General features: G+C 45.3%; 1 protein-coding gene across 3 annotated transcripts in view; it reads right to left on the reverse strand.

Annotated features, from left to right (window-relative positions):
* The window catches only part of CRTAM (cytotoxic and regulatory T cell molecule), an 85,732-nt gene that overhangs the window by 14,332 nt on the left and 48,668 nt on the right, over positions 1-22,732 (reverse strand). For 2 of the 3 annotated variants that reach the window (XM_077457759.1, XM_077457758.1), the window contains exons 7-9: positions 16,958-17,050; positions 5,313-5,396; positions 5,168-5,236 (exon numbers count right to left, since the gene is read on the reverse strand). In XM_077457759.1, coding sequence (XP_077313885.1) covers positions 5,168-5,236; positions 5,313-5,396; positions 16,958-17,050 — 246 coding nt within the window. The remainder of the gene's footprint in view (positions 1-5,167; positions 5,237-5,312; positions 5,397-16,957; positions 17,051-22,732) is intronic. The other variant, XM_077457760.1, reaches the window with a different exon arrangement.

Here is a 22,732-nt window from a genome sequence, read left to right on the forward strand (position 1 = left end):
TGTCGGGATACTTATAGACACCTTTTTAGTGTCCAACCATGAACAAAAAACCTTCCAATACTTAACATAAATTGCTTGGGTTACTCTCTTTCTACTAGAAAGGAGTGTTCTAATCACCCTATCCGAGAGCCCCTTAGACTTCAAGAGGCTCTCTTCAGACGCCAGGCCGATAACTTTAGGGTCTGTATTTCTGGCAACAGAGCTGGACCCTGGGACAGCAGATCCTTTCTCTCCGGCAGTAGGATGGGAGGCTCGTCTGTCAGACCCAGCATCATTGAGAACCACGGTCTCTTCGGCCAATATGGAACCACCAGTATTAATGTGGCCCGTTCCTGCAAAAATTTCCTCAGGACTAGAGGAATTAGCTTGAATGGGGGGGGGGGGGGGGGAGGCGTAGCGAGTGCGAAACGCCCAGTTTTGTGCCAAAGCGTCTATCCCTTTTGCCCCTGCGTCCCTCGCTAGGGAGTCGTATACTGGGACCTGGGTGTTAGCTTTCTTGGCGAACAAGTCCACCTCCGGAAGACCCCATTTGCGCATTGCACATCAGCTGGAAACTCTCCCTTTTCAGGGACCATTCTGATTCGTACACCCGGTGTCGACTCAAAGTCTGCCAGGTGGTTGTCTACCCCCTTTAGATGGACCGCTGAAACTGATTCTAGGTTTTCTTCTGCCCAATGCATGATCGTACTTGTTAGCTTGATCAAGGAAGGGCATCTCGTTCCTCCCTGTTTAGGTAGGAAATCGCCACTATACTGTCCGAGAGGACCTGTACATGGTGGTCCTTCAGATCCCTGGCAAACGCCCTTAAGGCTTCCCAGATTGCCTCCCCCAGTATCCTTGGGCTATTTAGCACAAAGCACTGGCATCCATAGTGATGCAGACAGACACTGGAGGAGACCACCATAGACCTCGTACTAGGTTCTCCTCTCTTACACCACCAAAGAGACCTTCTGGTCTTTGAGGATAGATGGATAATCCCGTCCAGGGATTCTTGTGTCCCGTCTCAGCTGCTCAGAATATTGGCGTGAAGGCCCCTGAAATAAGCTCTTGCCCAAGGAACCGCAGGGATTGTTGCCACTAATAGGCCCAACCCTGCCATAGCTGAGCGGATGGAAATTGTCCGATTGGACTGCAAAAAGGTTACCATCTTTTTCACCTTTTCCCCCTGTGAGGAAGACTTTCTGTGACACAGAATCTACCAGGAAACCTGGATACTGTATGGCCCGAGTTGGTGTCAAGTGCGACTTTTCTTCGTTTATTAACCACCCCAGCCTTTTTAGGCAAGAAATGGCTACCCTCAGACCTCCCTGCAGTTGGAGCTTTGAGGGGGCGAAAAATAAAAGGTCGTCCAAGTATGGTATGACAGCGACCCCTTTCAGCCTCAGGGGAACCAATGCTTCTGCCAGGACCTTAGTAAATATCCTGGGGGAAGAAGATAGACCGAATGGCAGAGCCCTGTATCGGATCTGTCTTCCCCCAAGAATCACTATCCTCAAATACTTTTGAGTCTTCTCGAATGGGGATGTGTAAATATGCGTCCCTCAGATCGAGAGAGGCCATGAAACAATTTGGAGGGAGTACTGACCTCACTGTAAAGATTGTTTCCATCCGGAATTTCTTATAAGTTACCCACTTGTTCAGCAACTTTAGATTCAAAATTCACCGGAATTTGCCTAACGGTTTCTTCACCACAAACACATGCGAGTAGAAACCGTGGTTTATTTCTTGTGACGGAACTGGCACTAGAACCCTCTGGTCTATTAAATCGCCAATTTGCGACAGCAAAGCTGTCGCTTTCTGGGGATCCTTGGGAGGCTTGGTCAGACACATCCTTGTAAGTGAAGTGTGCTTGACTGTATTTTGTAACCCTCCCTGATGGTCCTCAGAATAAAAGTATTTGGGGTAGTCTTTTCCCACTGTGGGAGGAACTGCCCCAGTCTTTCCCCCACAGGGAACAGGTCACTGGGATTTAGTGGTTTTTTTAGAAGAGGAAAAAAGATTGCCTTTCTGTTTTCCTCCCATCCACTGTTTCTTAGTTGTTGACTCCTTAGAGGTCTGTCCCTGTGACTGTCCCTGCCTTTGGGGATGAAAAAAGCATTTACCTGTAGCTTTTTGGGTTTAACAGGAAAGGCCTTCTCTGCAGTACGGTCCAGGACTTTTCAAGATCCTGTCCGAACAAGAGGTCTCCCTCAGAGGGGATGCCACATAACCTCACTTTTGAGGCCGAGTCTCCTGACCAAGACTTCAACCAAAGTGCCCTGCGAGATGCGTTTACAAGGGCAGCGGTCCTGGCTGACAATTTAACAGACTCTGCAGAGGCATCTACCATATAACCTGCTGCTTTATGCAGCATAGGAAGGGAATCCAGTATTTCCTTTCTGGAGGCCCCCCCTTCCAAATGGCTTTGCAATTTGTTCCAGCCAGACCTCCAAGTTGCGAGCCACTATTGTCGTGGCCATTGCAGGTTTTGAATTAGTCATGGTTACTTCCCATGACCTCTTCAGCAGCACCTCCATCCTTTTATCCATGGGTTCCTTAAGATCACCCATGTTCTCAAAGGCGAGGTTGATTTTACACACTGGGAAAAAGCTGCGTCTACCTTGGCACTTTGTTCCAGACGCAAGTGGGGTCCTCGCTGAAGGGGAATCTCCGCTTCATACTTTTAGGAAAAAAAGAGCTTTTTCTCTGGCTCCTCCCACTCTCCAGTGTGCTATGATCTGCCTTTAGGGTCTGATACATCTGGTCATGCAAGGACAGGGAGACTGGCTCTTCTTTAATTTCGAGCGTCTCATAAATCACCCCCAGTAAGGCATCTACCTCCTTGAGTGAGAGCCTGTATCTGGGGAAGCTTGTCCCTTGCACAGGAATATCTCTGGATGATGCCGTCTCACTTAGGCCATCCAGTGAATCAAATTCCTCTTCCCCTGATTAGTCACCTTCCTCTGGGGTGGAAGCAGGGGGGACTGCGGCTGGTTTTGGGGTCTCAAGGTTCGCTAGCATTGTCTTGATGGATTGCATTTCTTTCTGTACTCCAGAAATCAAATCCTAACAGGCCCCGTAGCTTCCTTATAGACCAATTTGTCTATGCATGGTTTGCAGAGGGGCTTAGACCATCCTTCTTTTAATTTATTCATACATGAAGGACATCTCTTCTTCCCCCCTGACCTCTCTGGTTCTTTGGGCAGAGCCCAAGACAAGAGAAGTAGAGAAGGAAGGGAAAAACCAGACAAGCTAACATCAGCGAAACCTTAGCAAAAAAATAGGATGCCTTCACCCAACACTTATGTGCACCCCACCAACCGCTAACAGGATTCACAAGACTCTTTAGTCCGGATCCTGTTTGAGAGAGGGAGGGAGGAAATACACACCTGGACCATTTCAGAATGCCTTTGCATTGATTAGTCCATCACTCCCCCCCTCACTCCCAACCCTGTAGGTACAAGACACCTCTGTGTTTGCCTACCTGAGCTGGTTCGGCTCCACTGCCACTCTCCACTGCATCCATTTTGATCGGAACACGCCTGGAGGCTTCTTTTCGTAATGTAATGCAGCACGAACGCTTGAAGCACACGCCTAACCACCTGGATGCAGCGCGAACGCCTCGTGGCTGCGGCTTTTTAAAATAGCCGCCAAGGTCCCGAACGTCCACGCTCGCCGCGCGACCCGGGACCGGTAGTGGATTGCCGGAAGTCCTCTATCCTCCTCCTGTGATGCACAGGCCGGAACTCGAAGCCTGTGCCCGTCCCCCACCTGACTTCGCGCCCAATTTCAACCTATTGTCAGGTGGGGAAACGAACGCCCTCCCCGGGCTTCAGAAGGAGAACGCCGGTTCGAAGCTGCAGTCAACCCGACCGGAGGACTTCAAAACGTCCGTTTACCAACAGGTAATCCGAACTCCTTCCCCGTCTCTTATGGGCTATCCCACCGTCAGGGGAAGGAGAGCTCCTGATCCAGCCTCCTCCTCCGGTGGAGGAAACACAAAGACTGAAGGGGAAGGGACGGAGACCGCCCTTAAAAGATCTGGATTGTGTTTCCTGCCTCTGGAGGTGGAGCCTATCTCTCTAGTGCTGTCCTGGACAGACGACTAGAGAAAATATGGCACAACAGTGACGTTACCAAGAACTGCACCTCCCTCCAAAACTGATGAAAAGACAGGAAGAAAACTGGTCAGGGAGGCTGCCAAGTGGCCACAGCAACATTAAAAGAGTTGCAGGAATATCTGGAATGTACTGCCTGTGTGGTACATGTGACAACAATCACATGCCTTTTGTTACGAAGAAAAACTTCCAAGACTAGCTAAATTTTACAAAAACACATCTGAAGTCTCCCAAAAGTTTGTGGGAATAGGTGTTATGGTCTGAATCCAAGGTTGAACTTTTTGGCCATAATTCCAAAAGATTTGTTTGGCGCAAAAACACTGCACATCACCAAAAGAACACCGTACCCACCGTGAAGTATGGTGGTGGCAGCATCATGCTTTGGGGCTGTTTTTCTTCAGCTGGAATAGGGGCCTTAGTCAAGGTAGAGGGAATTATGAACAGTTCCAAAAACCAGGCAATATTGGAACAAAACGTTCAGGCTTCTGCTAGAAAGCTGAACATGAAGAGGAACTTCATCTTTCAGCATGACAACGACCCAAAGCATACATCCAAATCAACAAAGGAATGCCTTCACCAGAATAAGATTAAAGTTTTGCAATGGCCCAGCCAGAGCCCAGACCTTAATCCGATTTTGAAAATCTGCAAAGTGATCTGAACAGGGCTGTGCACAGAAGATGCCCTCGCAATCTGAACGATTTGGAGTGTTTTTGCAAAGAATGGACAAATATTGCCAAGTCAAGATGTACAATGCTGATAAAATCAAAAGGTGCTTCACAAAGTATTAGTTTAAGTGTGTGCACACTTATGTAACCATATTATTCTAGGTTTTTTATTTTTCCTTCCATCCACCTAAAAGATTTTAGTTTTTTGTTCAATTGAGTTATATGGTTTAAGGGTTACATTAAAGGTGCAAAAAGTTCTGAAATGATTTATCATATCTCATTTTTTTCATCACAGAAACCTGACATTAACAGGGGTGTGTAGACTTTTTATATCGCTGTACAGTATATAAAAAAAGCGAAAAAAAAATAAAAAATAAAGCATATGAACACTATAAAACCAATTACCTGTCATCTCATCCTGCCGGGTGGTGTTGTCACAAGCTGGTAATGTTTCTCCTCTGAGGAATCCAGGAGCTGTGAGGGGAAAATAAGGTAAAATGCGAAATTTCTAAAAACTTGCAATTCCAATATTAAAGGAATATCTAATTACCGGTGGTTATATTGTCTGTATCTCTGTCTGCCATGGAGTTGTCCTGCGTTGTGTTCCATTCTGATAATGTCATCGATGTGATCTCTAAAAAACGTGAACATTTTAAAAGTCTGGTTAGTGGGTCCTGTCTTGGCACCAAACACAAATCTCTGCCATGGCCCTGGAAACAGAGGTCATAAAAATCTAATACACTATCCAGAAGATGATTGGCTAAACAACTGCATTTGACCTCTAGTACATTTTGACTTCTATTTTTGCTTTATATTCTTTATGAAATGGCAAATGCAGTAATATAGAGCTGGTTAAATAAAAAGTTAACTCCAGCATAACACTTTTGGTAGTAAAATAGTACATTTTGTGTAGAGATGTAAACATCAGACCAAAAAGAGTGACAACTGAGACTGCACTAGGGACAGTTGGGAGCAATGAGGTTGTATGTGTATATGGAATTGCTACATTCGCGATCCCACAAACCATCGTGGCTATACATCGGCTTGCGGGATCGGGATAGCAGGCACGTGCGCCACTACACAGCAGGGGTGCCAATGCTCGTGGCAGACTGTCGCAATGACCGCCAGCCATGAGCGATTGCGAGCAGGAGAGGCAGAACAGGGAAATTGTGTGTGTGTGTGTGTGTGTATGTGTGTGTGTGTATGTGTGTACACCAGGGGTCTCAAACTGGCGGCCCCCAGCTGTTGCAAAACTACAAGTCCCATCATGCCTCTGCCTGTGGGAGTCATGCTTGTAACTGTCAGCCTTGCAATGCCTCATGGGACTTGTGGTTTCGCAACAGCTGGAGGGCCGCCAGTTTGAGACCCCTGGTGTACACAATACCGGTTCTGTTCTGAGAGGAGTGACAGATTGTGTTCCTATTAGCTAGGAACCACGATCCGTCACTTCCTCTAGTCAGTCCCCTCCCCCTTCAGTTAGAAATACGTAGCAGGGAACACAATTAACCCCTTGATTGCCCCCTAGTGTTAACTCCTTCCCCGCCAGTGACATTTTTAAAGTAATCAGTGCATTTTTATAGCACTGATTGCTGTATAAATGCCAATGGTCCCAAAAGTGCCCCATGTGTCTGCCATAATGTCGCAGTCCCAATTAAAAATTGCAGACTAGTAAAAAAGACGCTATAACTTTTGGGGCTGCGCCGTTAGTAGCGGCTCCCGTGTGCATGCGCGGGAGTGACGTCACACGGCTCTGGCAAATCACAGAGCCGGAGTCCGCGGCCTGGAAGGAAGAGGTAGAAGAAGCACTTTACAACATGAGGGCAGAGAGTGCACTTACAATACAAATCAATATAGGAGGGGTCGGAAGGCCTCATACGTATGTTTTGTGTGCACATGCTTTGTTTGGTGGCTGTGGCAAAAATGCTCACATTTAGTGAGCATGAAAGAAATAGAACGCTGGATAGCCGCACTCCAAAAAAGTTCACCTTTATTAAAAAATGGATATCAAAGCATCACAGGGCAATACAGACTAACTGCACAGCTGTTGACACATTTCACACCAGATATGGTGCTTAGTCAGCTAGAGGGCAGTACTGCCACTGAACACAACCCATTCAAGTGAATGGGGCCATGCCACAACCACTCTACAACTCGTATAAGGACATTTATGCAGTTAAAACCACCTTTAAAAAGTAACCTCACTGTAACCTTGCTGAACTTAACGCTATGCTTTTCTTTGTCTGACCTTTGAATGCTGTCTATTGCACTTCCTCAACTCTTCCCACTTGTGTTGGAGACCAAGCTGAACTGACTGGATTGGTCACTGGTCCTGAGTGGGTATTTGTGAGCAAAAGGGAAGGAATGCCTTCCAGTGGATAGTGCCCAGTGATGGATGGTGGCGATGGGCCCTAGCTGGGATTGGGCTGCTGCCTTTTCTGAGCGACCTTTAGGTTGTTTCAGCATGTAGACTTAGATAAAAAGGAAGCAATGCCCGGTATACAGAGAAATGTCACTTCTAAAATCTGGTTCACGGATATTTATTTAAAAATTAGCAACATGCCTTGCTAGCCTACAAGACCTTCTTCTCTTCCTTCTAATTTTCTCATTCTTCTCTTCTTTTCCCACTGCTCTTTCCCCCTACACCCCCCTTTTCTTTTCTCCCTCCAACCCCATTCTGAATGGGAGCCCCCTGTGTTTTGGCCCATCCGCACTCCTCTCCGTTCCTCCGGGCTGTCGTTTGGGACCACCTCTAGCCCTGTTGGTCTGAACAGGTGGTTTAAATTGTAGTAGACACAAATTGTAACTCTTGATACTGTTATTGTCACTGCTACTACTTTCCCCTGCGTGGGAAACAGCTATACTTTTGCTTATTGTGTCATGATTGTGACCTTTTGACTCAATAAAAATTATTGTACCAGAAAAATTAGCAACATGGACATCAAGCCAACGGGTTTCGGGGGAATAGACTCCTTCCTTCAAGGCTGTTGCTGTGTGCTATTTGGTCAGAACGGTTCCCATGGGTGGTTATGTCAGATCAAGGTTTTTGAATGGCAGGCCGGCTTTTGTTGAATAGGCAGCCTCTGGCTGAATCCTCAGCGCTGATACAAGCAGTGGGCTGGCTCTTGGCAAGAGTCATGCAAATATCAAAATATCTTGATGGGTGGTATCAGTCTAGTGGAGTTTGTGCCACCCTAGGTAACACCCAGATGTGATGCTGAGCCTCCATGATTGAAAGAACTGGAATTTAATGAATGAAAAGGGGAGGGCCTGGGACAATCCGGCTTGGGAGAAAAAGCTAAATAATGATGGATGTCCTTCAGCCAGGAAATGAGGTGGGCTCTATCTAGCTTGCTGCAGCTTCCAATGCACATTGTGAGATGTTCACAGTGTTCAGTGAAATAAGACAAAGCAATTTCAGTACAAGAAAGAAGACTGTACAACTGTGCAAGACTCAAGGGAAGGCTGGAGGTCAGAAATAATTTCTGACCAGAGCATCAGTTTGTAGTATTTAGGGGTGGCCTGTCCATTAAGGGCACACGGGCGCCGCCCCCCTGTCCACTGCCCCCCTGTCCACTGCCGCCCCAACTATCCATGGGTCCGGCCCCTTTCAGGACACCAGCACATGAATTCCAGTGCGGGGGCTGTTTTGAAGCACAGATTAGAGCAAGAGACTCAAATAGACTTCAATATAGGGTGGGCTTGGGTCGCAGTGAGTGCACTCTGATCCCACCCAGGTGTGTTACGGCAGCAAATGAACATTCGCTGTTGTAACACTGATCTTCCTCCTGGCCAATCAGGAAGCGGGTTTTGACATCGGTCACAGATTGGCTGAATGGACAGGTGATCCTATTGGATGCCTAGGAAGAAGAGGGGAGGAGCTGGAAGCCGCCTTTGAGAAGAGGAAATTGAGCCGCTGCACCAAGCTGCCTGCCACAGTGGAGCAAGTGCCGGAACGACCGGCAAACAGTGGGCGGGTGGGTCCCGCTCGGGGGGGGGGGTGGAGATGGGTGATTGTTTGCCACCCGCCCCCCCAAAAAATAAAAACACCAGCCGCCACTGGTAGTAATACAGTGAGTACACTGGAGGAAGATTCATCCCCACCACTCAGAGTACTACATAATTATCACCATTCCTTATACGGCTTCCATACCGCCACAGGTTTCCAGGAAGATAAAACGCATACACCCTGTAAACGTTGAGGTTGAGCTCTTCATTGCTGTGTTCCATCCTGTGATCTGACACAATTACTCCCAATTAATTTACTAATTATTTGTCCCAGTCCCGCAATTACTGAATGCAATCATCGTTTTATCTCCCTCGTTGTGTGGAAGGCGATCGGCTTTCATCCTGCCCGGGATAGATGCATTGAAGAGCGACATCCAAGCAGTATGAAAGACAAGCGCCGCTTCATCACTAATTCATTTAATTGAACTTGAACTTCTATTACTTATAGCAGATAGAATATTATATCGGTGAGATGACGGTTCTGGCTCGATTTGCACTGGCGAAATCCCTCACAAGGAGCCAAACAAAAAAAAAAAAAAACCCTAAGACTACGTCAGGGCCTTGAATCTGAAATCCGGGCACAAAAACTGCCATTTATTATTTCCCTTGCCACAAGGGATAGAAATCCAACGGTTGTGGGAGGGGTTCAGGCTCCACCCACCGCAGATTGAAGAAAACAACAGAAGGGGCGGAGAAGAGAGCAGTCACGTACGTAATCCTGCACTTTCGGGTCTGGGACGTGCACACGTGCCGTCTGCGACCTGCTCCCACTGTGATTGCACACAGAGGCTACGTTCGCCGGAACCAGCTGATTGGTCGAGTCACAGGCAGAAAAGCCATCTGCCTATGTAAACAAGGCAGATCGCTGTTCTGTGAGAAGGGAAGGCTGTGATCCTGTGTTCCTACAAAGCAGGAACACAGATCTGTCTTCCCACAGTACAAGCAACCCCCACACAGTTAGCAAGCACTCCCTAGGCACACATTTAACCCTTTGATCAACCCCGATGTTAACCCCTTCCCAGACAGTGTCATTATTTTTTAATTTCTTAATTTTTTTAAGCACCGATCACTGTATTAGTGTCACTGGTCCCCAAAAAGTGTCACTTAGTGTCCAATTTGTCTGGTGCAATGTTTCAGTCCTGATATAAGTCGCTGATAGCTGTCATTACTAGTAAAAAAAAAAAATTTAAAAAATCCATAAATCTATCCCATAGATGGTATACACTATAAGTTTTGACCAAACTAATCAATATACACTTATTGGGATTTTTTTTACCAAAAAGATGTAGCTGAATACATATTGGCCTAAATTGATTAAGACATTTTTTTTTTTTTTATGGGATTTGTTTTGTAGCAAACAGTTTTTTTTTGTTTTGTTTTTTCAAACGCGTGGGACTATTTTTGTTTATAGCGCAAAACATAAAAACCGCAGTGGCGATCAAATACCACCAAAAGAAAGCTCTATTTGTGGGAGAAAAAAAAAGGACATACCTTTTTACTTGGGTACAGCATCACATGACTGCGCAATTATCAAAGTAACGCAGTGCTGTATTGCAAAAAATGGCTTGGTCGCGACGGGGGGTAAACCTTCTGGAGGGCAAGTGGTTAAGGAAAAATATTTTTTCCCGTGGACATGAAGGGCGCTGCAGGTGGAAGGAGGGGGGGGTGTGTGTAGGGAAGGCGGAGGGGTTATATTGCATACAGACTGCCCTAGGTAACGCCCACTTGTGATGTTGAGCCTCCATGATTGAAAGAACTGAAAGCCAATCAAAGGAAGGGTGGGCCATGGACAGCTGGTGAGGAAAGCACTAGATGTCCTTCAGCCAGGAAATGGGGTGAGCGCTGTGTGACTTGCTGCAGCTTCTAATGCACGTGGTGAGAAGCTCACAGTGTGCAGTGAAATCAGATTCATTACAGGAGAGGAGCCTGTACAACTGTGCAATTCTGGAGAAAGGCTGGAGTTCCTTTTTAAACCTTTATTTTTGCAGTGCGGTTGTTCTGAAATGCCAAATGCATTCGGTCCCGTCAATCTTTAAACGCTCTTTTGCCATCGATCGAAGCGCGGTGCAGTCGGGAGGGCTGACCGCGGCTGCGAGGTGTTCCAGCTCCCATTCTGGCATTGATTGCGTCCAGGTGGCTCAGACCCCACCAGCTGAGATGAAGCACAATTTACAGAGCATGAAAGCCATTTCTCTCTGGAAATGTAGGACGTGGCTGCGAAGCCAATACCATTAGCGCTAATTCCATGGCCGGCATCCTGCTCGCTCCCGCCCCGGCGTGCCTGACGAGGAAGGGGACAGATTCCAGCCAGGGCATGGAAGTGCCTGCAGAAAACTGTTAACCCTTTCTAACTAGGCTGTACTGCATTAAGACAATTCAGATGTATGCCATATAAGATTGCAGCGTTGTAGAACAGAATCTATCCTCGCTGAGTGTTCAGCAGTGGAAAATCCATTGGTATTGGTACATAGCTGTTGTCACCGCTCCTGTGCGTGCAATTTTCACCTTTTTTAAAAATAGTTGTAAATCCTAACTAGAAGACATTTAGTCAAGCACCATTTTTTAATAAAATACTCACCGTTACCCCTAACTGCTGCCGATTTGGGATGGGCTTGTGTGTACGGATCGTAGTCCCAGCCCACTTGAGCAATCCCGCCAGGAAGCCATTACCGCACACAGCCAATCATAGGCAGTGAGGCATTTCCAGGCCCGCAGCTGCACCTACACATTGCCTATGACTGGCAGTGTGCAGTGACTGCTTTCTGGCGGGATTGCTCAGGTGGGTTGGGACTAGGATCCAAAACGCACCTGAGCCCATCCCTATTGCAGATCTCCAGTATCCTCTTTCAGCCACTTCCTGTCTAAATTCACTTTAACCACTTAAGGATCGAGCCTCATTCTGAGATTTGTTTTTTACAAGTTCAAAACAGGCTTTTTTGTTAGCAAATTACTTGGAACCCCTAAACATTATACAATTTTTTTCTAACACTCTAGAGAATAAAATGGCGGTCTTTGCAATATTTTCTGTCACACCGTATTTGCGCAGCGGTCTTACAAGTGCACTTTTTTGGGGAAAAAATACACTTTTTTTTTAATTAAAAAATAAGACAACAGTAAAGTTAGCCCAATTTTTTTTATATTGTGAAAGATGATGTTATGCTGAGTAAATTGATACCCAACATATCACGCTTCAAAATTGCACCCGCTCGTGGAATGGCGACAAACTTTTACCCTTTAAAAATCTCCATAGGCGACATTTAAAAAATTCTACAGGTTGCATGTTTTGAGTTATAGAGGAGGTCTAGGGCTAGAATTATTGCTCTTGCTCTACTGATTGCGGTGATACCTCACATGTGTGGTTTAAACACGGTTTTCATATGCGGGCGCTACTCACGTATGTGTTTGCCTCTGCGCGTGAGCTCGGCTAGCTGCTGCCATAAGAACGATACTCCTCTTCAAAGTACCAGCGTATATAACGACGGTGGGCGGTCCGGAAGTGGTTAATGTAGACCAGCTTCCTGATGAGGACAACCGTGGACCATGACTGTGGATGTGAGTCAGCATGGCTGTTTGCTGTCTTCACCAGGGGCACTTTTTGATAGGGTGACAACACAGGAGCACAACTGTTAAACGGTTGTCACCCTATAACAGGAAGTATCTGAACAAGGATATTCATGGCTGGACCACCAGGGGTTATTTTAACTGCTTGCAGGCTGCGTCATGTAAACATACTGCAGCAGGGTGGCTGCTCTGCGCCGGATCACATACATGTATGTGATCCACCCTTTCCGGGTAGGGGGCACACACATGCATTTTTTGTTTATATAATAAAAAAAATCCCAGTGGTGATCAAATACATCAAAAAGAGAGCTCTATTTGTGTGAAAAAAATGAATATAAATTTAGTTTGGGTACAGTGTTGCATGACCACGCAATTACCAGTTAAAGTAGCACAGTGCTGAATAGCAGAAAGCAGCCTGGTCATGAAGGGGGGTAAAACCTTTTAGAGCTCAAGTGGTTAATGAAAGCTGCAGATTTAAAACTATGAGGTTGATTTACTAAAACTGGAGCACTCAGAATCCGATGCAGCTGTGCCTGGTAGCCAATCAACTTCTAACTTCAGCTTGTTCAATTAAGCTTTGGCAAAAAAAAAAAAAAACCCTGGAAGCTGATTGGTTTCTGTGCAGCGCTACACCAGATTTTGCACTCCCCACTTTTAATAAATCAACCCCAGTAAAACAACTCTCCATAATCCCTGCAACATTTTTTCATCCCACTGTAGTGCAAGCAGGCACAGACTGCATGAGGGTGACAACTCTGCTCTGAATTCAATAACAGATGCAGCATTGTTGCCACCACATCACAGGAAGCTGCAATGGGTGGACTTCATTGGCACGTTGCAGGGGTACTAAGAGAAAACTGTAAATGCACGTTTATAAATGTGTTAGAAGCTAAAGCAGAATGTTACAGAATGGGGTCACATCTATTATAAAGAGAAAATCTACCTTTTATACAATCAATCTGGAATGTCCTGTTTATTTAACCAGGAATAGGATAGGATACATAGATAGATGCACTATATTACCAAAAGTATTGGGACACCTGCCTTTAGACTCCTTTCACACCAGGGCGTTATGCAGGCGCTATAGCGTTAGAAATAGCACCTGCAATCCGCCCTAAAGAAGCTGCACCATTGTATGTAGTGTGAAAGCCCTCGGGCTTTCACACTGCAGTGGTGCGCTGGCAGGACGTCAGAAAAAAGTCCTGCGAGCAGCTTCTTTGGAGCGGTGAAGGAGCTGTGTGTTTACCGCTGCTCCCCATTGAAATCAATGGGGCAGCGCTGTAATACCGCCAGCAAAGCGCCGCTATTGTGGCGTATTACCGGCGGTTTTAACCCTTTCGTGTTCGCTAGCAGGGGGTAAAAGCGCCCCGCTAGCGCCCGAAATGCGCCGCAAATCCGGTGGTAAAACGCTGCTAAAAATAGCGGAGTTTTACCACCGACGCAATGGGCGGTGTGGTGTGAAAGGGGTCTTACACACATGAACTTTAATGGCATCCCAGCCTTAGTCTGTAGGGTTCAATATTGAGTTGGCCCACCATTTGCAGCTATAACAGCTTCAACTATTCTGCGAAGGCTGTCCACAATGTTTAGGAGTGTCTATGGGAATGTTTGACCATTCTACCAGAAGCGCATATGTGAAGTCAGGCACTGATGTGGCCGAGAAGGCCTGGCTGGCAGTCTCCGCTCTAATTCATCCCAAAGGTGTTTTCTTGGGTTGAGGTCAGGACTTTGTGCAGGCCAGTCAAGTTGCTCCACCCCAAACTCACTCAGCCATGTCTTTATGGACCTTGCTGTGTGCATTGGTCCAGATCATTTGATAGAGGGTGGATTATGGTGTGGGGTTGTTTTTCAGGGGTTGGGCTTGGCCCCTTAGTTCCAGTGAAGGAAACTCTCAGGGCGTCGGCATACCAAGACATTTTGGACAATTTCATGCTCCCAACTTTATGGGAACAGTTTGGGGGTGGCCCCTTCCTGTTCCAATATGACTGTTCACCAGTGCACAAAGAAAGCTCCATAAAGACATGGATGAGCAAGTTTGGGGTGGAGGAACTTGACTGACCTGCACAGAGTCATGAGCTCAACCCGATAGAACACATTGTGGGATGAATTCAAGCAGGGGAGACTGAGAGCCAGGCCTTTTCATCCAACATCGATGCCTGACCTCACAAATGCACTTCTGGAAAAATGATCAAACATTCCCATAGACACACTCCTAAACCTTGTGGACAGCCTTCCCAGAAGAGTTGGAGCTGCTATAGCTGCAAATGATGGGCCGAATCAATATTGAACCCTACTGGCTAAGACTGGGATGCCATTAAAAATTCATGCGCATGTACAGGCAGGGGTCCCAATACTTTTGGTAATATAGTGTATGCATTGGGAGCTAAAGCTTATATGTTATAGAATGGGGTTACACCTATTAAGCGCAATCCCAGAGAAGATCTACCTTTTATACAATGAATCTGGAATGTTTTGCTACGATAGGATGCATCTGACATAACAATGGTGCAGCAAATATGTAAAAATCAAAAATGACCTTTTAGGTGAACCTAAAATACAACCAAAGGCCATTTTATTTTTTAGCTTTGAAAAGGGTGAAAAGGGATTAGAACACCTGTCAGATTTTTATTGCTGTCTGATATGGAGAGATTCACCCTCTCTATTTGTCCTGGTGATCTTTATTACTGAAAGTGAAAGAAAATACCACATTTTGATTGGTCACCAGAACAGGAATAGAGGGGAAATCTTCCAATGGGGACACTAGTTCTGGTGACAACCAAGGATTCCCTTATTTTGGAAAGTGATTGGACATCTCAACAGATGGCAGATGCAACTCTATGATTTTGCATCCCATTCACTATAACATCTTCTATTTTGGAATCAGTGGCGGAACTACCACCATAGCGACCCGTGCGGTCGCTACGGGGCCCGCAGCTGAGGAGGGCCCGGTGAGCGGGCGGCAGGTGAGCCGCCGAGCTCCCTGTCCGCTCGGCGCTCGTACAGTCACACTGACTGTACGAGCGGACACAGCCAGGTGACTCGGCGGTGGCGGTGGGTTGTTGGGGAAGCTGCGGGGAGGCTTAGTGGGTGGCCAATCAGCGGGTGGCGGGGCAGAGAGATGACATCATCTCTCGCCGCCCGGCGCCCGCCCTGCAAACTGAAACTGCCAGCTCCGCTCTCACTCACTGTGCAGGCAGCAGAGATTACATCCTCTCTCTGCTGCCTGACTCAGACTGGCAAACAGAGCGACTTTAACAGGAAAGTGACAATCCGCAATGTGTGACAGGTGACATGGCAAATGGACAATCCGCAATGGATGGCAGGTGACATGGCAAGTGGAAAATCCACAATGTGTGGCAGGTGACATGGCAAGTGGACAATCTGCAATGTGTAGCATGTGACGTGGCAAGGGGACAATCTGAAACTTGTGGCATGTGACGTGGCAAGGGGACAATCTGAAACTTGTGGCAGGTGACGTGGCAAATGGACAATCCGCAATGTGTGGCAGGTGACGTGGCAAGTGAACAATCCGCAATGTGTGGCAGGTGACGTGGCAAGTGGACAAACCGCAATGGGTGGCAGGTGACATGGCAAATGGACAATCCGCAGTGGGTGGCAGGTAACGTGGCAAATGGACAAACCGCAATGGGTGGCAGGTGACGTGGCAAATGGACAATCCACAATGTGTGGCAGGTGACGTGGCAAGTGGACAATCCGCAATGTGTGGCAGGTGACGTGGCAAGTGGACAATCCGCAATGTGTGGCAGGTGACGTGGCAAATGGACAATCTGAAACTTGTGGCAGGTAACGTGGTAAATGGACAATCCGCAATAGGTGGCAGGTGACGTGGCAAGTGAACAATCCGCAATGTGTGGCAGGTCACGTGGCAAGTGGACAAACCGCAATGGGTGGCAGGTGACGTGGCAGGTGACGTGGCAAATGAACAATCCACAATGTATGGCAGGTGACGTGGCAAGTGGACAATCCACAATGAGTGGCAGGTGACATGGCAAGTGGACAATTTGTAATGTGTGGCAAGTGACAATCTGCAACTTGTGGCAAGTGGACAATCTGAAATGAGTGGCAGGTGATGTGGCAAGTGGACAATCCACAATGGGTGGCAGGTCACGTGGCAAGTGGACAATCCGCAATGTGTGGCAGGTGACGTGGCAAGTGGACAATCCCCAATGTGTGGCAGGTGACGTGGAAAGTGGACGATTTGCAATGTGTGGCAGGTCACGTGGCAAGTGGACAATCCACAATGGGTGGCAGGTGGACAATCCGCAACTTGTGACAAGTGACAATCTGCATCTGGTGGCAGGTGACACACTCGAGGCTCCCACTGATTCTGCATTATGGTGAGTTGAACTATTTAATTTTCTATAACAATGCAATAATAGAAATAATGTGTTTCAATCATCCTGACACCATAACACAAATGGTGCCGTGATAATTGAAGTGCCAACATCAGCCATTGCCCCAATAAATTGCCCCCATAAAAGTATTTTCTATCAGTGCCCCTCCCGAGACTAGAATCTGAATCCGCCCCTGGGTGGGGGGGGGCCCATACAACATTTTGCTATGGGGCCCTGTGATTTCTAGTTACGCCCCTGTTTGGAATGTTCTCACCTGTAGTTGGGTTTTCCTCTTCTCCTCCTGTGGTGGTCACACCATATCCCCCTGTAATGCTTTGCTCTGAGCTTGCCATGAAAGTTGTGACCTCTGAAATCCAGAGAAGTGTGATTATCATACAGAGGTCAGCTATGATGGACTCTAAAAAGTAACCGCTAGAACACAAGTTGTCCATTCAGGCATCAGTGAGATCTTATGACAAAGAACATACAAAAGAAAGTATTTGAAAATTACAGTTGAAGTGGGAAAGCACCTTAAAGATGATTGTTGGTAAATTTATAGGAGATTGAACAATTTGGATTGTACCATGTGTATTGCTAGCTATCAGGCTTGGCACCACATATGACTCTCTGCTCATTCATTGGGGGAAGATGGATAGATAGCATAACACTGGACCTCAGGGTTGTCCCGTTGGTACTGATATCTGATAGTATTTGATAATGGTGTTGGTGTCGGCAGCTGGTTACCAAGCTGGTAAATTCTCCACCCCAGAGGGTTCCCACAGTATCCATGGCAGTGACACTCAACCAGGGTTCTGTGGAACACTAGGGTTCCTCCAGAGGTTGCTACTCGTTCCTTCAGCATTGGCAATTTCTGCCTCTCAGATAAGTTCCCACCGACACCATTGATCTTTTTAGTGATCTGTAAGGAGGTAATTCTACCCAATGACCACAAGTGTAAGGGCCATTCTTCCCACTGACCATCACACTAATGTATCATGAGTTGTAGATTTCTAATTTCTAACTTTTAGCAGGGGTTCCCCGAGACCTGAGAACTATTTCAAGGGGTCCTCTGTGTTGAGAAAGGCCGATCTATGGTTTATAGTCCAAAGCAGAAAACCTAAAGCTGGCCATCCATCGGTGGTAGAATTTCTTTCAACAAAAATTATTTTCAGAACCTTCATTCAATTTTTTAATGGTTAATAAGCTCAAATTAATGATCGTTTTCAATTATAAAAAAAAGGAGCAGGATGGAAAGGGTTTTTTTTTTTTTGTTTGTTTTTTAACAAATGACTTTCCAATAGTAAAATCCCACTTATTGTAAGGCTTATGTGCATCTTGCAATCAGATGTAGAATTGAAAATATTGACATGGCCATCGAATACAAGTTTTCAGAAATTTCATTTTTTTTTTTTTCCAGTCCATAATGGTACTATTGAATGATTCTTCTGAATGTCCGTATGATCATTTGAACAAAAAAAACTGCTGGTGTATGACCAGCTTAAGAATGGCCATACACTATACAATCTAATTGTACAATCTCCTTATAGGATCTACTATTTATTGAAGAAGTCATGATGAAAAGATGATGTAAAAGTTCATAAACTGTTATAAGTAAAACAATAGACTATGCTCTAAATAAAAATGCCATCAATCGTTGTTGCTTGTAGACCAACTTCACATAATCTTCATTGAGAAACAATACTTTATGTTGATTTAGGTATTCTTTGTCTCCTTAGCCCTGATGAAGGGGCATTTTTAGACCCTTGAAACCCATTGGCTTCCTCTTTTTGATCTTCTATCTTACCCTATACTGGAATAGAATTGTATCAGTCTATGGTGTGACACATCAACCTTAGATTTGTTACTTTTGGACTACAAGCCAAACATACTGTGGGAACCCTCTGGGGTGTAGAATTTGCCAGCCCATTAATCGGACAACCTCTACCAACATCATTATACTATTGAATAGCAATAACAACAGGACAACCCTGGGGTCCAGTGCTATCTATCCAGTTTCCCCAATGAATAAGCACCAAGTCATACGACTGTGGCCCCCCAAAATGCTTTTGGCTCCCACTTTTTGATCTTCTCTCTAACCCTATACTACACCACTACCTGAACGATCTCTTCTAATGCTCCTCCCAATCATCACCTCTGAAATTTTATTAACAATATACTGAATTTTATTGTGAACATTTGGAATTTTTACTGCAAGCCTTTCAATTTTATTGCCAACACTTTTATTTAAGAAATGTTTATGATGTGTTTTAATTTTTTTTTATTGTATACTAGCCCTGATGAAGGGGAACTTTCCCCTGAAACGCGTTGGCTCTTTGTGTACCCTGTGAACTGTTGAATGCTGTATAAAAGCCTGAAGTGTGACTTCCCTGCATCTCACACTTTTACTGGATAAGGCTTTAGGAATAGCGGGTGCAGCAACAATCAGCTGTAACTAGAAACATTGCAGATTAAATGTACATACCTTATTTGCCAGGAACCACGGATTCTCAATTACGTCCCTGCATATCGATCGTAACTCATATCTCATTTACACTTCTCCTGCCAAATGATTTCACTTCATTACCAGTGAGGCAGCAGCCAAGTCCCCATCAGGATTACCTTTCCCTTTCCCTTCATCTACCCACAGGATCCCTTTGAGGAGCACCATATCACGGATCACCTCCAGGGATACCAGACTCCATATAGCAGTGGTCATCAACCCTGTCCTCAGGGCCCACTAACAGGCCAGGTTTTAAGTATTACCTTGGGGAGATGTAGACTAGAATACTGCAATCACTGAGCAGCAAAAGATATCACCTCTGATGTATTTCAGTTATCTTGCAAACCTGGCCTGTTAGTGGGTTAATGACCACTGACATATAGGATCAGTGCTGTCTTAAAAATATGTTTTTCCTCTAACCCTATACTGGAATAGATTTGTATACAAACTATTAATCTCTGGTGTGACATTAGATTTGCTGGTTTTGGACTACAAACCAAGGATACTGTGGAAACCCTCTGGGTTAAAGAAGCCAGCCCCGTAAACAGATAAACTGAACCAACACCAATATAATACTATTGGATGGCAATACCAAGAGAACCAGAGGGTCAAATGCTATCTATCCACTTTCCCCAGTTAATGAGCACCAAGACTGGTAGACACCTAAAATGATGTTGGCTCCCACTTTTTTGATCTTCTCTCCTAACCCTATCCTGGAGTACAATTGATATGAACTATTACTCTATGGTGTAACGCTTCAATCTTAGATTTGCTAGTTTTGGACTACAAAATAAGGATACTTGGGACCCTTCTGTGGTGTAAAGGCCCGGCTTGGTAACCAGATAACCTCTACCAACACCAATGTAATACTATTGGATAGCAATACCAATAGGACAACTCTGGGGTCCAATGTTATCTATCCACTCTCCCAAAAGGATGAGCAGTGAGTCGTATCTGGTGTCGAGGTTGATGGACTCGCAGAATGCATTGGAATGAGCACCAAGTCATATCTTGTACCAAGACTGGTGGATCCCCAATGCTGTTGGCTCCCACATTTTGATATTTTCTGCTGCCCTATACAGGAATAAAATTGTATATGGACTATTAGTCTGTGGTGTGACACATCAGTCTTAGATTTGCTATTTTCTTTGGGTTACAAACCAAGGATACTGTAGGAACCCTCTGGGTTGTAGAAGCCCAGCTTGGTAACCAGATAATCTCTACCAACACCAATATAATACTATTGGATAGCAATACCAGTAGGACAACCCTGGGGTCCAATGCCATCTATCCAGTCATCCAAAAGGATGAGCAGTGGGTCATATCTGGTGCCAAGGCTGGTGGAGCCCCAGAACGCATAAACTTCCCCTTCTTCATCTTCTGTCTGGCCCTTCAATTTTAGTTTCAATACTTATTCAAGCAGGCAGTAATGTTGTGTTTGCTTTTTTTCCTAAAGTCATTATTAAGGATCACATTTTATTTTTATTTTTTTTAAATAACAAACATATACTTACCTGCTCTGTGAAATGGTTTTGCACAGAGCAGTCCTGATCCCCCATCTCAGGTCCCCACGCCAGTGCTCCTGGCTCCTCCCTCTCACCATAGCAAACCGCTTGCTATGGATGCACACATGTGAGCTTACTCTAGAGCCAGCTTTGTGTATCCATAGACACACAGAGTGTGGCTTGGCCCTGCTCCCACCTCACTTGCTATGAATCGCAGCAGCGGGAGCCAATGGCACAGTGCTGGATCGAGATCGGCCTCAGGTAAATATAACGGGGGCTGAGGGTGGGGTGGGGTGGTGCGGTTGGTGGAGCTGCATGCAGAAGATTTTTTATTTTACCTTAATGCTTAGAATGCATTAAGGTAAAAAAAAAAAACTCAGCTTTTACAACCACTAACTTCAGATATAACTTGTTTACGAGAAGGAGACACAAATCCAAAACCTGCTCACTTACTTCTGTTGCTGTTTAGGTTGAAAGAAGTGTAAAATGGCCACACAAGGCCCCCTTCCAAAATCCCGACCCTATCCATGCCTGACACTTTTGCTCATTATTACAAAGAGGGACTGCACTAAACCATGTAATGGGGATGGGAAAGTCAGGAATATATTACAGGTATTTATATCTTGTGGTTCAAGGCCGGGTTCATACCGCATGTGCCAAAATGAGTTATTCGCACTGGCGCAATGCCTTGGCATTCATTCTTAATGGCTGCCCAGCAAACCTTGTGAATGTGCTTGAGTTGCGGCACACCATATTGCACAGTAACACTTTTATTGTGAGCTGCACTGCGATGCGTAACAAAAATTGTGCCTGAACCTATGGTGCGCTTCATTGTGTTGGGCAGCTCTTTCCAATGAATGGAAAATACATGCACAATATTAGTGTGCCTTACCATTGACTGAAACAAATATTATCTTCCTGTTAACAACACCTTTAAATTAATCGATTTGCCAGAACGGATCCATAATTACTGCTGCTTTCAATGCAGGGGAATCCTGAATATAATAATATTTGTGAATATGATGCTTTGTACAATTAGCATGCTGCTGCATCCCAGCTGTATGGCGCCATCTACTGACTCTTCAAGGAGACAATCAGTCTAATGTGGCCAAATACTTATTTTTTTTTATTTGATCGATGTGCAATTTGATCAAAACGACTGGATCTGCAAACAATTGAATAGCTGTCACTTCTCTTATGATCAATTCTGGACCCAATGTAGATCAAATTTGATTAAACCGAGTCAACTATTCAGGACAGAAAATGATTGTTTGCATCGATCAGCAGCGCTGAGATACTTGTTCATGAATATGATTGTATTTTTTATGGATCAGATTATGAGATCGCACGTTGGAAACAGAAATGTGATCAATGATTTATCATCACATCAGCATAAGTTATGATCTATAATATCAATCAAAATCCACTTCTTCAGGTGTTATATCCATCAAATGGGTTGTTGACTATAGATCGACTGTTCCTATTGGAAGAGATTGATCAGAAACCAAATTGATTATTTATCAATGTGTGTATGGCCAACATAAGTTCGACGCATTTCTGTTTGGGGTGGATGCTGTTGGTTGTATTTATTCATTTGCATCATGTGGTCAGATTCCACAGTACTGAACATACAGACTGTCTCTGCCACAAAGGAGCTTACAATCTAATGTCGCATACACGTTAGGAATAATCAGGGTAGCAGTGGATGAACTTACTTCCACGTGAATATATAGCTAGAATATACATCAAATATACAGTATATTAACTGAGCCAGAAACTCCAACGCTGCACGTCATGCTTATTAATCGCTTAGCCAGCCTTTGACCTTGAGCCATGCCCCAGTCATTACCAGGAATATCGCTGTTATCTCTGACGTAATGTATGTAATCCCCTCACAATAATGTACAATCTCCTTTTAGGGTTACCAAAACTAATATAAGGGCATACCTAAATTTTTATCCAATCAGACAGGTTAATGGTAGATCTAAAGATTGTACAATCAGATTGTATAGTGCATAGCCAGCTTTGTTTGCGCTCTTTGGGT

Source organism: Lithobates pipiens, unplaced genomic scaffold, assembly GCF_037356315.1.
Source record: "Lithobates pipiens isolate NorthernLeopardFrog02 unplaced genomic scaffold, aLitPip1_a1.2 Scaffold_27, whole genome shotgun sequence".
Taxonomy (NCBI): Eukaryota; Metazoa; Chordata; class Amphibia; order Anura; family Ranidae; genus Lithobates; species Lithobates pipiens.